The 17,575-nt window shown below is 32.6% G+C and overlaps 2 protein-coding genes across 2 annotated transcripts; one reads left to right on the top strand and one right to left on the bottom strand.

The window, feature by feature from the left end:
* The first annotated feature begins 1,367 nt into the window (after positions 1-1,367).
* Positions 1,368-3,859, top strand: LOC111012947 (uncharacterized). Its single transcript, XM_022287261.2, has 2 exons — positions 1,368-2,379; positions 2,448-3,859. Exons 1-2 carry the CDS (start codon positions 1,368-1,370, stop codon positions 3,857-3,859), a joined length of 2,424 nt encoding a protein of 807 aa, XP_022142953.2.
* Positions 3,860-7,564: 3,705 nt separating this feature from the next.
* IAA16 (indoleacetic acid-induced protein 16) lies at positions 7,565-11,566 on the bottom strand. The gene is made up of 5 exons (XM_022287318.2): positions 11,035-11,566; positions 9,136-9,344; positions 8,209-8,347; positions 7,970-8,031; positions 7,565-7,820 (listed from the first exon to the last, which is right to left on the bottom strand). The coding sequence occupies exons 1-5, from the start codon at positions 11,298-11,300 to the stop codon at positions 7,783-7,785; spliced, it is 714 nt and encodes a 237-aa protein (XP_022143010.1). The 5' UTR covers positions 11,301-11,566; the 3' UTR covers positions 7,565-7,782.
* Positions 11,567-17,575: the final 6,009 nt, after the last annotated feature.

Raw genomic sequence — 17,575 nt, 5'->3', positions numbered from 1 at the left:
AGCAGCAATGTACCCTACTGCAGATGACACAGAGGCTATCTTAAAGCTAGCAGCGATGCGTCTGGCGCATCGCCAACACTCCATAAACTTCAGCAATGCGCCTGGCGCATTCTCCACCTACAAATGAGGGTTTTTGTTGACCGGGCAGTTGGAAGAAATCTCAACCCATCCCTTATCCGTGCAACCAAATGCTGTTAAGCCCATTGTAGCTCCTCCACTCAAATACCCAAGATTTTCTCCACCAACTTGCAAGGTTTAGCTTATAAATACCAAGTTCGATCAAGCTTCAAAGGGGAGCTCACTTGACATTTAAATTCCAGCTTTTTTCTCTCTCTAGAATTTACGCTTTTATAATTTGTTTTGTCTTTAATTTTGCTCAACGTTCCTTGAATTATTTTTATTGCAATTCCTTTTCGTTGTTATCATTTTCTTTAGATTTCGGTTCTCGATTTTAATTTAGCTATTGTAATTACTTCTTAAACTTAATATGACATTTTATTTCAATCCACTTCTTATTATTTCTATTTTTCATGTTTTTATGAGTAGCTAATTTGCTTTTCCAACCCTCTTACGAATGACTTAGTTCCTATCATTTTAATTACATCTATCAGATAGCATGGCGTTTACGCTCAAATTGCTTATCTTGATTGAGTTAATTAATCTAGTTGATTTTACTTGCTGGCCACTTGTTTAAATTACAACAGTTGAGTTTAATTCTGAAAAGGTTAGAGTCAATGGAGTTCATCAAGATAAAATGAGAAGTTACTTAGACATAAGAACTTAAACAAGATCCTAGACATAGGCTCTCTTACCCATTAAACGTAAATTGGAGTTTTAATTACTTAGGATTCTTCTAGTATTTTACAGACATGTTTTAAATACTGGCCTAATCTTCTAAACAAACCAAAAGCGGTATGGAATAGGAGTTGAACCAGTTTGCAATTAGAGAGTAAATTTAGTGTGAGATTCTGATAGGTGTAATTCATTTCTCTTCGGACTAGTCAGTAGTATGAGGGTTGGTTTCAAAATTCTATGATTTTCGTGTGTTTTTCGTGTTCAACCAATCTCACCAATTTTTATCACAAACCTGATTGCTCATTCCAACAATTTGCAAAATTAATTTTAAAAGAAAACTAGTCCCTGTGGAGACAAACTTGGAATATTTCCAGATTATTACTTGTGACAGTGTGCACTTGCACTCGTCCCTCTTGCTATTAAGCAGAGGTGCAACAAGTTTTTGGCGCCGTTGCCAGAGACTTTATTTTCATTTTAATTTATTTTTTGTGAATTGTTTTTGTGTGCAATCACTCCATCGTTTCTGTTCTGAAAATATCCCCCTATCCAACCTAAAAAATGAGTATCAGTGTATGAGCACAAATTCATATCTGTTACCTTACGATCCAGAGATCGAGAAAACCTGCAAGAGGTTAAGACGTGAACAGAGACTGAAAAAACAGCAAGCAAAAATCCAAAAAGAGAAAGAACGTGAGCACTTCAACAAAATGGCAGAAAATGTAGTGCCGAACCCAATTCACGTGGCTGACCAAAGAGACCGTGCAATGCGAGATTATGCAGCCACAATATTAGAGGACCTGAACTCTAGCGTTATGAATCCACTTCCAGCAGATGCCCAATTTGAATTTAAGCCAATGATGCTTCAAATGTTAAACACTATTGGCCAGTTTGGGGGGCTTGAACATGAAGATCCACGCTCTCACCTTAAATCTTTTATTAAAGTTGCTAACACTTTTAGATTACCTGGAATATCTGATGATGCACTAAGACTCACATTATTCCCTTTTTCTCTTTCAGGCCAAGCAACAGCATGGCTGAACGCCTTCCCGTCCGACACCATTACCACATGGAGCGATATGGTGGATAAATTTCTTGTTAAGTACTTCCCACCGACAAGGAATGCAGATGTTCGGGAAGAGATTATCTCATTCAGACAAAAGGAGAATGAGGCGGTAAACGTTGCTTGGGAACGTTTCAAAGATCTAATAAGGAATTGTCCAAATATTGGAATCCCAGCGTGCGTACAAATTGAACATTTCTTTAGAGGTTGCGATATACCGACTATGATGATGCTTAATGGGGCCGCAAATGGGAAATTTACATCAAAATCTTTCAACGAGATAGTGGAGATTCTGGACCAGCTATCTGAACACAATGATCAATGGTGCTCGGAGAAGCCAAGGACCCAATCAAAACGAGCAGATCCAGCAATCGTGCTAGCCTTAGATAATATGACGTCTATGCAAAAACAAATTGACACCATCACTCAAATGTTGAAGAACATGGAAAAGAACAATGCAGCTGCCGCATTAGCCCCAGCAACAACTAATCCTTCTCCTGTTTACCAAATAGCTGAATCTACTTGTTATTATTGTGGAGATCTACATCCATCTGAAAATTGCCCTTCTAACCCTCTTCTATGTCTTATGTAGGTCAAATGAATCAACAAAAATTCAATCCTTATTCGAACATATACAATCCGGGATGGAAGCAGCATCCTAATTTCTCATGGAGTGGACAAGGAAGTTCCAGTGGTACAGGACAGAATCAACAGTACAAGCAAGCTTATACCCCACCTCGATTTCCAAATTCACCAGCTTTTCCACCAACTCCACAGCAATACAACCAACAGAAAAATTATGGGCAGCCGGCACAACAAAACTTGAGTAACATGGAGATTTTAATGAAGGAATTCATAACCAAGAACGATGCCACAATGAAGGAATTAATGACTAGGACTGATGCTACCATAAAGGACATGAAGGAAGTGAAGGATTACATGGGCAGAAATGACGTTACGGTAAGAAATTTAGAGATGCAATTGGGACAACTTGCGAATGAGGTAAGGACAAGACCCCAAGGTTCATTACCGAGTAGTACAGAAGAGCCAAGAAGAATAGTTTCCCCTAGCCCTTCAAGAGAGAAAGACACACAGGTTGTCCCTGACAAAATAGTAGAACCAGAGGTAAGTGTATCGGTTGCCCCACAGGTAAGTAACTGTAGATCTCCTCCTCCCTTCCCCCAACGTTTAGTAAGGAAAAATCAGGACAATAATTTTCGTAAGTTCCTAGACATCTTGAAACAATTGCACATTAACATACCCTTTGTTGAAGCTCTTGAGCAAATGCCTACTTATGCAAAGTTCTTAAAAGACATAATAACTAGGAAGAAAAAGTTAGGAGAGTATGAGACGGTAGCTTTGACAGAATGTAGTAGTAATGTTTTTAAGAGCAAAATACCCCCTAAGCTTAAAGATCCTGGCAGCTTTACAATCCCTTGTTTAATAGGAGGTAAAAATGTAGGGAGAGCACTATGTGATTTAGGGGCTAGCATAAATCTCATGCCTTTGTCCATTTTTAAGAAATTAGAAATAGGGAAAGCTAATCCTACCACCGTCACACTCCAGTTAGCAGATAGATCAATCACCAAACCAGAAGGAAAAATAGAAGATGTCCTAGTAAAGGTTGATAAATTTATTTTTCCTGCTGACTTTATTATTTTAGACTGTGAAGCTGACAAGGATGTGCCTATCATTCTCGGACGCCCATTCCTAGCTACAGGAGAAACTCTAATTGACGTTAAAAAGGGAGAACTCACGATGCGCGTTGATGATCAGAAGGTGACATTCAATATGCTGGATGCAATGAAATATCCGGACGATAGGGAAGAGTGTGTAGTAATTAGCATTGATAAGGGAATTACTTGTTATGAGTTAGATGATTTGTTAAATGCAGAAATAGAAGCAGAGTTAGAAGAAGCAGAAAAAGAAGGCATCATAGCGATAACTGCTTTGAAGAAAGAAAAGAGAAAGTCAATTCAGCCTTTAAAAATAGAACCACCATGATAGGGAGGGGATTTCAGCGAATAAGCGACCCTCGCCTTGGTTTTGAGAACTAAAAGAGAGATTTGTCTTGTATTTTATTTATTTATTTTTTCTTTATTCACGCATTGTTTGTTTGTTTTTTTTCTTTAATTTGATTATTTAGTTTGAATAATTTTGTAGGAACAATAACATGCTTAAATGTGACAGGTTAAGATGAAAAGAAGAAATTTTGCTAAGAATTTGCCTTAGTGCTAGACGACACAACCATGTCTACTTTCCACCATCTTCAACCACATCGTGATGTTACAAACAATGAAGAAAATGATTCACGGAGTTTTTTTTTTTTTTTTGACCTCCAGTATTATTTAATTCAATGCATGTTCTATTTCTGTCAATAAATTAGTAGATGCGCATGTTAGGACTTAGGTAGTTAGTTGATTTTGTCTTTTGATAGCATGCTATCAAGTTGTGGATATTATGATGTGTTGCTCCGGCCTAGCATTGACATGCATGGAAATAATAAAACTTACTGCCAGATTTTTGTTTTTGTGAATCTTCAAGTGAATGCACAATTGTCTAATTAATTTTAAGCATGAAAAGTCTTAGATTTGTCATTTTTGAGTAGGTTCTTGTTCTTTTCTCATGTTGATGATGATAATTAGGAATATGCACGAGCTTTGTTTTCTACTATTTAGATCAAGCTATGACTCATTTGCCACGTTGTTTTAAGATAAACTCATTTCTGCTTCTTTAGTGTTAACCTTTAAACTTTTTACATCTTTTAAGAGGATCCTTGTCCTTTAGTGGTAAAAAATTTTTACGCACCTTCAAATTTTTCACACTTAAAACCAGTGAGGACACTGTCTTCCTTAAGTTTAGGGGAGTAGCGTAAGCAAGCCTAATAGAATGCAGTGAAAAAAAATAATAAAATAAAATAAGAAAGGTAAGAAAAAGTGTGGAAAAACGAAGAAAAAAGTGGCAAAAGAAAAAAAGGAAAAAGTGACAATGAAAAAAATAATAAAATAAAATAAGAAAGGTAAGAAAAAGTGTGGAAAAACGAAGAAAAAAGTGGCAAAAGAAAAAAAGGAAAAAGTGATTGAAATTTTTGCAAAGAAAAGCAAAATGAAAATAAGAGTGGAAAGACAAAAGCGTGAAAGGAGAAACTATGTGGCAAGAGAACTTAATGAGAGAAGAAAAGTAAGGAAACTTGCCTTAACTCAGTTCCCACTCTGTTTGCAAAAAGAGTCTCACTTAAGGATACTCATAATTTTATGGTAGCAACTTTGATCTAGTTTGACTTTGTGCAACTCACTAATCAACAAGCTCGGATTGGTTGCCAGCCTAGAGAATCCCTTGAGTGACTGTCCTATTTTCGAGTCATTTTTGTGCTAGAAAATTTTCATTAAAGGGAGTGTGCATAGTCTCTAGTGGATTTGGAAAAGTTTTTTGAGTGAGATCATAGAAGATTTTGAAAAGCTTTTATCTTTTAAACAAATGTGGCCTTATGATGAATTTGCTTGAGAAAAGTAGTAGGGATTAGAGCTTTGACGTTCCTCCTGAGACACCATATGAGCAAATTACTCGGCTCTACTTCATGTTTTGTTTATTCTTGAATTTTGCATGCTTATTCTTGATTTGATAAATTGTTGTTCTTGCTTGGGGACAAGCAAAGTCTCAAGTTTGGGGGTGTGATAAGTCTTGAATTTTAGGGAAAAGTGTTTACAAATTGTGCATGTTTAGTGTCTTTTGAAATTAAATAAATATGTTTCATGCATTGAATTCGGTATAAATGGGACTATTTCTTAGGAAAGACTTGTACACTTGGTTTTCGATAAATAGATGGAATTATGAGGAAATATATATGTTTTATAGAGAAAAAGGAAGGAAAAAGCAGCAATGCACTCTAGAAACTTCAGCAATGCGCCTGGCGCATTCTCCACCTACAAATAAGGGCTTTTGTTGACCGGGCAGTTGGAAGAAATCTCAACCCATCCCTTGATCCGTGCAACCAAATGCTGTTAAGCCCCATTGTAGCTCCTCCACTCAAATACCCAAGATTTTCTTCACCAACTTGCAAGGTTTAGCTTATAAATACCAAGTTCTATCAAGCTTCAAATGGGAGCTCACTTGACATTTAAATTCCAGCTTTTTTTTCTCTCTAGAATTTACGCTTTTATAATTTGTTTTGTCTTTAATTTTGCTCAACATTCCTTGAATTATTTTTATTGCAATTCCTTTTCGTTGTTATCATTTTCTTTAGATTTCGGTTCTCGATTTTAATTTAGCTATTGTAATTACTTCTTAAACTTAATATGACATTTTATTTCAATCCACTTCTTATTATTTCTATTTTTCATGTTTTTATGAGTAGCTAATTTGCTTTTCCAACCCTCTTACGAATGACTTAGTTCCCATCATTTTAATTACATCTATCAGATAGCATGGCGTTTACGCTCAAATTGCTTATCTTGATTGAGTTAATTAATCTAGTTGATTTTACTTGCTGGCCACTTGTTTAAATTACAACAGTTGAGTTTATGGAGTCAATGGAGTTCATCAAGATAAAATGAGAAGTTACTTAGACATAAGAACTTAAACAAGATCCTAGACATAGGCTCTCTTACCCATTAAACGTAAATTGGAGTTTTAATTACTTAGGATTCTTCTAGTATTTTACAGACATGTTTTAAATACTGGCCTAATCTTCTAAACAAACCAAAAGCGGTATGGAACAGGAGTTGAACCAGTTTGCAATTAGAGAGTGAATTTAGTGTGAGATTCTGATAGGTGTAATTCATTTCTCTTCGGACTAGTCAGTAGTACGAGGGTTGGTTTCAAAATTCTATGATTTTCGTGTGTTTTTCGTGTTCAACCAATCTCACCAATTTTTATCACAAACCTGATTGCTCATTCCAACAATTTGCAAAATTAATTTTAAAAGAAAACTAGTCCCTGTGGAGACGGACTTGGAATATTTCCAGATTATTACTTGTGACAGTGTGCACTTGCACTCGTCCCTCTCGCTATTAAGCAGAGGCGCAACAATCCTCTATGCTTGAAGGATAATTTACCCACTTATTCCTCTTTGAAACCATGGATTCCCAAACCCTGCTTTGGATTATATGTTATCTAGAAAATTATTGTATTTATATCTTCATTGATCCATTCATGTGTGACGTAACCTATCATATTAAACTTCACATTGAATTGAGATTACTATTTGCATTGAAATTTGGTCTTACAAGTTACAAGTATGTTGAGATTTGTGAAGCTAAATCATGAAAATGAAAAGAAAAGAAAAAAAAAAGAGACCCATGAAATGGCCATATTTTAATGGAACGGAACAAAAAGGAGTCGATAAAAAGGAAGAGACTTATATAATAGCTAAGGCAAATAGAGCTTTTATAAATTTTCTTAATCCAGGAACATGATTTATATGCCTAAAGCCTCCAGATTCATACATCACAATTAGAAAAGAATAATCAATAGTAAAAGAAAGAATCAAAATTGATCGATATATTTCTCAAAACAAACAAAAGACGAAATATGAGTCATAGATCAACTAATATAAGTCAGACTCTCTCGAGAGCAATCTCATATAAATACCATGAAAGATAAAAGTTGGAGTATCAATATATTATATTCATGAAAATATTTATTTTCTAAAACTGGAAATAATTATAATATATTTGGAGATTGGATGCAAAATTTAGGACAAGGAAATCATAAGAGTAAACAAAATGGGCAAAACAAAAAGGAATATCCAATACAAGGTCGTGAACATCACTTGTTCAAATAAAAATTGGACAAACCACTTAATTATGCTAATACTAAATTTATCTGTTCTTACAATTTCAACCTCAACCTTAATATATATATTAATTAGAAAATGAAAATGAAAAATGGTACATATCAAACAAATTTTTATCAATGCATGCAGCACCTCAGCTTCTGTTTTTGCACTTCTCCACTGCTCTTGGTGCTGTTCATGATTAAATAATTCAAAAGATTTTAAAAAGAAACTCCAAAAATTAAACTTATATATTAACAGAAGCTCATTGTTAATTAGTTTCTCTCCTTCTTTAAACCACATTAAAAATTTTAACAAAGAATTAGAGATGGATGATTTACCAAGTCCAATGGCTTCAGACCCTTTCATGATCCTCAAACGTTTGCATGAATCAACAAACATCCTGTCAAATAATTAACGAGACGATATAAAATAGTGAATACGTATACTTCATACTGACTTTTACAAATCATGAAATGCACCAACTAAGTACAACTATAATGTATTTGGTTGTATAGAGCGTTATTAAAATCACGAGTCAACGTCGTCGTGATTTAAATTAAAGAGAGAGAGAGCTTACTCCCATGGCACATCGCCTACAAGCATCCAATCTCCATCTTTGTCTTCATAAGTGGGTACGTATTCAGAGCTATTCAAAAGGTCTGCCAATTTTGTTTGGTTCATGAAATCCTTCATTATTCCTTCTGAGTCGCACTTTCCTGCCATCCAAACACCAAAATTTTCCCATTAAAACCCATCCATTTTCCTGCCTTCATCTCAATTTTTAGAGAATATGTATAAGGTAATTATAAACCTTTAGTACTCATGTAATAGTTCTTGCATTTATTTTTTTCCATTTTAGTGTATATGCTTTCAAAATATTTATATTTGTCTTTATATTTTCAACTTTTATTTATTTTAGTTTTTGTGTACTCTCAAAACATTCATTTTGTTCCATGTATTTTTAAAAAATGATCATCATTTTAATTCTTTAATTTTCATTTTTATCTCATTTATTTCGATCAAAATTTTAACGTCACACTTTACTCACTAAATTTGAAATGTAGCCATAAATTTGTATTAAATGATTTCTATAAAATTTTGTAAACAGGGCTACCAATATAAATTGAGATCACTAGATTTTTAAAAGTATGTGAACCTTTGAAAGCCTAAGGATTTTAAGTGAACAAAATTCAAAAGTATAAACACCAAAATGAACATTTTGTGAGCACAATACCAAAATAGTATTTAAACCTGTGTTTTATATCAAATAAGGAATGTATTAGTGAAAGTTTCATTAACAAAATCTCAACTTTCTGGTGGATCACACGAATTCTCTGTCGATCAAAGTACCTATAATTATAAACTTTTTTCAAAAGTTTGGGTTTAGAACCCTCTTCAAATTTTCTTAATTACCCACAAAAAAAAAAAGAATAATTAGGCGATTGATTAATTTACTAAAAATCCATTTTAGAAATTAAAAGAAAATAGGACAGAAAGAAATTACCAATGGTGAAAGAGCTAAACATTTGGGCAAGCGCGTGAGAGAGATCCTTGTAGCTGCTGTATAGTTTCAAGTCCACCTTCCGTAAATAAGGCGCGCCGTCCATGCTGACTTTTACGAACGACGCGCCGCCGCCTTCGTCGCCGCCGTTCCTCTGCGCTACCAAATTTTTCCTTGATGATCTCACCGGTGGCCAACCCACTACTTGGGCTCTATAAATAATTCATCAAACAAAAAAAAATAATATTAACCCAAATTTTTACTTAACTACATAATAAAATTATTGATTTTTAAATAGAGGAAAACCCCCCATTATTTTCAAAATCTACCATTTTTCTCTCAAATATCTTTAAAACTTAACGGAAATATAAAATAATTAAATTAGAATCAAATTGATTGGTTTATTAAATCAAGTTGCAATTTATGTTGAACAAATAATGCAAGGACCAGAATAAATTTTTTATATGATTAAAATAAAATATTATTTAAAAGTTTTGGAACTAAAATAAAAAAGTGTGAAAAGAACGAAATATGATTTAAAACCTCTCTCTTTTTTTTTCCTTCAAAGAAATGAAGGTTTGTAGAAGCAAAGCAATCAATAATTTTTCTTTATTCTGTTTATTACTTAAATCAAGTTATATATTCTTATTGAATTAAAAAAAAAAAGTAAATACTTAAAAACTATTTCTATTTTTGGAGTGTGCATCTTTTTGTTATACTTTAAGAATTGTTTGGTTGGTGAGAAAAGTGAGATTCCTGATGTTTTGTAATTTTCCTTCATTTTCCCGACAACCAATCAACCAAACCATTGAAAATACTGAAAACTTTGTTTCAAGGTCAGCTTAACTTACACTCGTATTCCCAAAAAGTCCTCATGAATCATCATAATTAATAATTCTCTTCAATTTTCATTATTTAAATATTAACCATCTTTTACTTTTTTAAAAAGGTAAAGTGAAAATAAAGCATGAAAATGTTTGGTAAAATAAGGAGAATGAGATTTGAAATCTACAAGCCATGAAGAACGGTCACTAATATTTGATATCAATAATATGTAAAAATTAGAATTTTTTATATGGATATAAACAAAAAAATAACACTCTTATTTATTCAAATATGCAAAAGTTCAGGAAAAAAATGAATTCATATCAAAGGTTAAAAATCATTTTTTGTATCTAGACGGTAGTATATAACAATTTAGTTTTTGTAATTAAGAATTTGTACATTTTAATCTCCATTGTGAAAAATGTTATTGGAATGTAATAAAGTTTAAATTCAAAACTTTTCTATTCCGTGCTTTTAAACATTTTGTTCATATCCTAAATTGTTCATACATATTTACGATATTTAAGTAGAGGTCTTACGACATTTTCTTTATGCATTTCTACTATTATAATGTTCCACTTCAATTTTAGTAACGAAACTTTTAGGTATATTTTATTTTGATTCTTGAACTTTTATAACATTAATTTTGATATGTGAACTTACAAAATTGTTAACCTAGGCTTTGATTTAAAAAACAATAAACATTCTGATCCTTATTTTACTTTTATTTAACTAACAAACAAATAAGTATTTATATTAGTAAACGATTATTGAATACTTTCAAAAGTTTAAAATCAAAATAAAATAAAATTTAAAAAGAATCGAGAACCTGAAATAAAATTCCTTAATCGGTTTAAAATAGTTAACCATACAAGAAAAAGAAAAATCATCCAATATGGTTTTAATCATTCATTTAATCCTAATTCTATTTTAATAATTCAAATTCGGTGATAGTAAAAAACGAGCACAGTTCAACAATGATTGATATATATCCGGTCCCACCACCTCCACTCGTTGTATTAAGAAAAATCCAATTTTGGTAATTAATTAATTAATTTTATAGAGAGAGAAATTTACTTGGATGGAGGTTTTGCAGAAGTCTTGTGTTCCAATTTGGTGGCCTCCTCCTTCACGGTCCCCATTGAAGAAGACAAATTAAGCTTCAAATCCACAGTTTCCAGAAATCCTCTCTTCGCAGAACCACTTTTTCCGGCGAGGATTTCGCCGTCGTCGCTTCCTCCACCGCCGCCGGGCAATCCGAGCCGGAGCTCCGTCTGCTCGAAATTGATCATCGTCCCTCTGTACTCCTCACCGCGCTCCGATTCCATCACTACGCCGCTCATATTCTTCGAATTCCTCACAGATTTCCACTGTTTTTCCTATTTTCTTCACAAATTGCTGAGATCGACAAATTTGGAGAACCAACGAACGGAGATTTGGGGCTCGGATGTTATATTATGCACTGCGAAATTGACCCCTTTTTTTCGTTTTGCAAAACTGGCGTTGAATTTATGTCCAAAGGACGATTTTGGATTTTTAATATGTCGAGAAATAACACTTAAACTTCTTTTAAAGAAAGTGTGAACCTTTTGCTTTGGGAGCTCTTTTTCAAAAGTTTTATTATTATTTAAAAACAAACCTTTAAATTTTGTTAGAATAAAGCTATGATGTATCAATAAACAAGTGATTTATTAATATTAGGAGTGAGTAAAGAGATTCAAAAAAATCGATCCGATCGACTAGGACATCGAAATCGACGTTGGTAGGTTGATTCCTTGATCTGTCGATTTCATTCTTGGTTCTGATTTTTCAGAACCAACAAGTTGGTCGGTTGGCGGTCATGCACCCCCAAATTCTGACCGACCGACAATAATATACCTATTAAATTTATTTTTTATTTTTTAATTTTATTTTTATGGTTTGAGATATTAGGTTTGCTTGGTCTAAAATGTCTCATTACATGAAATATAATTTAAACTTTAAACAATAATGAAAAATAGTATATACAAGAGAAAGTAAATAGAATTAATGAAAAATATGGGAATAAATTAAAAAAACAGAATTGAAAAAAAAAAATAGCACTGTCAATTTCCCAACAAACTAACCAATCGAATCAACAGCGTCAATTCGTAAACCGTCAACCAATTCTCAGTCCTAATTAATATGTTTGGACCTTGAGTATGCTACATAGAGTACATACCACTCAAAATAAAAATAGATTTTGTTAATTGGTGGGTCAAATTTTATTCATGAACGGATATAATTTTAGTTGTATTTTTTTAATACAACAACATGTGTAGATGTACTTCAAACTCAATAAAAGTAAAATTGAGAATTTTATAAAATTAAGGATTAAATTAAAAATTGACTCATATATTAAACATTATCTTACTTAGCCTAAAAAATATTAGCTCGTTGCGACTCAAATAAAAAATTATCATGCACGGTAACAATGGTAATAGCATAAGAAAAATTAAAACTAAGAATAGGTTAAAATTTTGCACAAAAAAAAAATGATGTTAAGTTCAAAATTAGAAAGTTAGCCCTCCATTCTTCCATATGCAACAAAAAATAATGCTATTTTTCAAAATTTTTACTTTTTTCTTCTGGACCAAAAAGTTTTTCAAAAAAAAAAAGGGAATGTGTGCTTGTGTATGTTGTGCTCTCGCCTCACGCGAATCGCATGATTGCGTCAGAGATATTTTGGACGGCGGAGATGATGCCACGTGAGCAGTTTGTTGGATTGGAGAGTTTGGGGGCTTTTTGGGAAATGATGTCACGAGTGACGTCGTTTTGGGGAATGATTGTGGGGAAGACAATAGCAAAGGCCTGTTGGAAACTCCCCTTTCTAGATTTGTTTGTTAATCTCCAACACTGTATTATTTGTCTATTATTTTCATTGCCGTTTAAGATTTTTAAATTAAAAATTAATTAATTAATTCGTAGTTTTAGTATTTACTAATTGAGATATTTTAATTTAAGATTCTTGACAAGAAATTTCATAAACTCGAAATAAATGAACTATTTGTATTTTAGGTATGAGTGTTATAATCTCTAATATACAATCTAATAGTGTTTACTCAAACACAAATTTTGATTTGAGGGCTGACTTGTTGTTGAATGAATAAGATTGACATATTCGACTTCTTGCTTGTTAAATACTTCGATTATGTAGTTTGATGAAGTTATTTGACTTGCAGCTATACGAGGTTCTCTAGCTATGCAGCTTGATAGAGTATTTGACTTGTAGCTTGTGGATGATTCTTGTAGATGATTCTGAATACTTGTAGATGTTTCTAAATACTCTGATGACTCTAAATCTTTTGAATGACCCAAATGTTGTCACTCCCTCTATTCATAGTCTTAGTGAGTTTTATATGAACCTTCTTCTCGTGGGTTTAATGAGTTTAGGATCAACCTCTACATGAACCGATCTAATTAGCCGATGCTATTATAGGTCATAAAAAAGACACATGCCATAAAATATAAAATTTAATTTTATATATATATATATAAAGTATAAAGACTAAAACAAAGTATTAAAAAAATATCTTTAAAAGTTGGAGGACGGAAGAAAAAAAGGAGGGAAATCAATTTTTACCTTAAACGTTATCGAAGTTATATCAATCTTCACCATTTCATCAAATTGGGCTATAAACTTGAACTTAGATGAGTATTACAATTTTTACCATTTATTCCATTTTTGCTAATTCGTCCACTAATTTAAAAAATAATAATAATAATAAAAGACTCCAAAAAAAAACCAACTAATAATCAAATTTCGCACAAAATTAAGCTGATTAGTGGACAAAATAGATTAATAAATAGCTCTATCAAAACTTGCAGCTTTAAACAAAAAAAAATCATTCCAAAAGAAAAACATTTGAAAGTTTACAGGATAAAAATTGCCCCACTTTTTAGAATTAGATGAAAATTGCAACACTTATACAACTTTGAAATTAAATCGGATGAAATAGTAAGTTTGTAGTAAAAATTTGATCCTTTCTCAAAGAAAAACATTTGAAAGATAAAAAATAATGTGTAAATAAATGCCCATTACATATTAATAAAGAAAGAAAAAGTAATTAAAAATGTTGGGAATTTGGGTTTTTTTTTTTTTTTTTTTTGTTAAATAATGAGAAGATATTGATGATATGATAAGTAGGCATTGGGGTTCCTTTAAAGAAGAGAGGATAAGGTTTAAAAATGTTTGGGGGAAGAAGAAGAAGAAGATGATGATGGGATAACCTCTGCAAATCCACAAGCTGCCATTACCATCTTGTCAATTCTTTTACTCTCACCCACCATTAATGGTCACCATTCAAGGAACCTAAATCTCTCTCTTTAAATAAAGATATTCCATTTAACAAGCATGGGTCCATCTCCCTTTTCCCTCTCCACAAAATGGGAAAAAATATATCTTAATTTCACATATCAAAATTTTTCCTTTTTAGGTGTAATACGATCAAAATTACACATCAACGGGATGATCAAGAGAAAATCATTGACGTACATAAGTAAATGATAACATCTCTATTGACATGAAATGATATTTTGAGTGAAACTAAAAGTAAAGTTGAAAGTCATGCCCTAACTAACATAATTAACTATATCGAATCATTAGGCATCGAACAAATAAATTGTGGGTCTTGGAAGATATATAATCATGGTGTGATTTGTGGTTGAGCTTTATCAAACAGGCGGTAGATTCTAGGGAGGAGGAGAATTGGACCGAGAAATGATTATTTGAGGAGACGATGTTCAAGGAAGGAAATGTTAGTAATGCGGCCAAAGTCCATTCACATAAGACATTTTTTTGTTTGAAACTAAAAATAAAATCATGAGCGTTAATGTGTAAACATAACTATATTATCATCTTGACGATCAATCACCCTTGTTGAACTAAAAAAAATATTTCAATGCCACATCAAATACTCATTGATAGATGGAAGGTTTTTAAAAAAAAAAATAAAGTTTTAATACCTTGACCAATTAAATTTTACTTTTTTTTTTTTATTATGCTCAAGTTCCCACTAGAGACAATAGTTAAAAGTTTTAAAAGAAAAAAAATTGAAAATATCGAAAATATTGGAGACTGGTTTTTAAATTTAACCATATATGACTAGTAATTCCCAAGGATGGATAAATTAAAATGAAAACTTCAAATCAATTTAATATTTGCTAGATTAGTGAACAGAAGTAGGTAATAAAAGGAAACATTCGTAAATATAAAAATAACTTAATTTTTAAATAAACATGTTCATTCTCATCAAATGAAAATAGGGAAATTGGGATTTTTGATCCCTTTCAATAACCACTTTGGACTTTTGATCCCCTTTTGATTTTTACCTATTTAATGACCCTTCCACCTCAGATTTCTGATTCATCCCCTTATTTTGCTTTGTAAAATTACCAAGTTACCCTCAATTTAAAAAAAGAAATCAAACCCAGTCCTCCCCTCCTTTCCCTCACTGTCTCGGTCGTTCCCCTCCCTCATCCACTATCTTGTTGTCCATCCCAGTCTTCATCCCGGTCTCTCCCTCACAACCAGAAAGTTCATCTCCGTCGTTTCTTCTTCGTCTCCCTCACTTCGTCTCTATCAGAGCTTTCCCCCTTCCCTAATTGAGGTAATTTTTCTTTCGAACTCGCGATCTTATTGTGAATGATTTTCTACCTTTTTTTTCTTCGTTCTTTGCGTGGGTGTGAATGATTTCAACCTTCGGCTCTATTTGAAGTAGCCAAGGTTATTATGAAGTTTGATTTATTGTTGCTTCCATTGTTTTGTTTTAATTTTTGACTTTCTGGATACCCCGAGATGGTATCCATAAAGACCATCCTTCTGGAATCCATCTCGGGCCTCATCCCGGTTCGAAATAGACCGGGATGAAGACCGAGATGGTATCCAGAAAGACCATCCTTCTGGAATCCATCTTGGGACTCATCCCGGTTCGAAATGGACCGGGACGAGGCCCGAGATGGAATCCAGAAAGTCCATCCTTCTGGAATGGACTTTCAGGGTTTCATCCTGGTCCTAAATCCACCGGGCTTAAAGCCGAGATGGAACCCTGAAAGTCAAAAATTAAAACAAAACAATGGAAGCAACAATAAATCAAACTTCATAATAACCTTGGCTACTTCAGATAGAGCCGAAGGTTGAAATCATTCACAATAAGATCGCGAGTTCGAAAGAAAAATTACCTCAATTAGGGAAGGGGGAAAGCTCTGATAGAGACGAAGTGAGGGAGACGAAGAAGAAACGACGGAGATGAACTTTCTGGTTGTGAGGGAGAGACCGGGATGAAGACTGGGATGGACAATGAGATAGTGAATGAGGGAGGGGAAGGACCGAGACAGGGAGGGAAAGGAGGGGAGGGCTGGGTTTGATTTCTTTTTTTAAATTGAGGGTAACTTGGTAATTTTACAAAGCAAAATAAGGGAAGGGGTCAGAAATCTGAGCTGGAAGGGTCATAAATAGGTAAAAGTCAAAAGGGGGTCAAAAGTCCAAAGTGGTTATTGAAAGGGGTCAAAAATCCCAATTTCCCATGAAAATAACGGAGAAGAATTATTTTTCATCGTCTAATTTTTTTAATGTTTTACAATATTGTATCTTTATTCTAATTTTGCAATTCTCCTGATTAATTATGTGTGGGGCCATCCCTATAAGAATAATTATCAACTCACCTATAATTTTTTTTCTATTTCAAATTGAATTATTGTCTTCATCAACATGAACCTTATTAATATTACTCATTACATTCTCACAAATCATAGGGCTAATAAATGAATTTTTGAAATAATTAATATTGTAAACCTTAAATTATAAATTTGTTATAATAGAAATTCCCTCAAATTGTAGTAGGTGTTCTTTGAAGGTGCCTTAATAATTATGGGACAAATGCTTCTACTTTAATTTAATTTAATTATGTTTTATAATTATAGTACATTTAATGAATGTGTCCTTCGTCATATGAATTGAATTAATTTATCTTTTTTTTACTAAAATTGTTCAACATTTTCACAGTCTCCCTTTTAACCAAATAAAAAATATATATAATGATAATAAAATTTAATCTAGTCCCGTGTATACATAACATAAACACGTCTTCTGTTTATATAAAATAAAAACCAAAAAAAAATCTTTTTTTTCTTTACATAATTAATTAATATTTCAATCTATACTAAAATATATATACATGTGTGTCAAAGTCTAAGCATTGTTGAACTTGTTAAGACATTAATGGTATCCCTAATATTGGAAGTTCGAGTTTCTATCCATCTCACTAAAAAGAAATAAGAAAAATTAGGTATTGAGTTCTTAGAAGATGTGAATTTTTGTTAAATGATTAATGAAAAATTAATCGTAAATAATTAAAAAAAAATTATGCAAAGACATCTACTCAAATGGTTAAGACAAGACATGTATTGCATGAAAAAAATGTCATGTATTCGAACATTCACCCTACATTTTATTGTACTAATCAAATAAAATAGAATATTTGAACGGAGTGTATCAAAATAAAATTTTAAATTAAATATAAGTGTAATAAACAAACAGGACATTATTTCTCAACAAAAAAAAATTATTATTGTTGTTGTTTAAAAAAAACAAAGAGTTTCA

The sequence above is a fragment of the Momordica charantia genome (assembly GCF_013281855.1).
Source record: "Momordica charantia cultivar OHB3-1 chromosome 8 unlocalized genomic scaffold, Mcharantia_2.0 BLBB01000008.1, whole genome shotgun sequence".
NCBI classification, from domain to species: Eukaryota; Viridiplantae; Streptophyta; class Magnoliopsida; order Cucurbitales; family Cucurbitaceae; genus Momordica; species Momordica charantia.
This window is presented reverse-complemented; position numbering and strand designations above follow the sequence as displayed.

Coding starts and splice junctions, on each gene's coding strand:
- LOC111012947 (XM_022287261.2), top strand. CDS start 1,368: ATGAGCACAAATTCATATCTGTTACCTTACGATCCAGAGATCGAGAAA. Junction 2,380..2,447: donor CCAAATAGCTGAATCTACTT/GTTATTATTGTG, acceptor TGTCTTATGTAG/GTCAAATGAATCAACAAAAA.
- IAA16 (XM_022287318.2), bottom strand. CDS start 11,300: ATGAGCGGCGTAGTGATGGAATCGGAGCGCGGTGAGGAGTACAGAGGG. Junction 9,345..11,034: donor TCTGCAAAACCTCCATCCAA/GTAAATTTCTCT, acceptor AATTATTTATAG/AGCCCAAGTAGTGGGTTGGC. Junction 8,032..8,208: donor GTAGGCGATGTGCCATGGGA/GTAAGCTCTCTC, acceptor ATTATTTGACAG/GATGTTTGTTGATTCATGCA.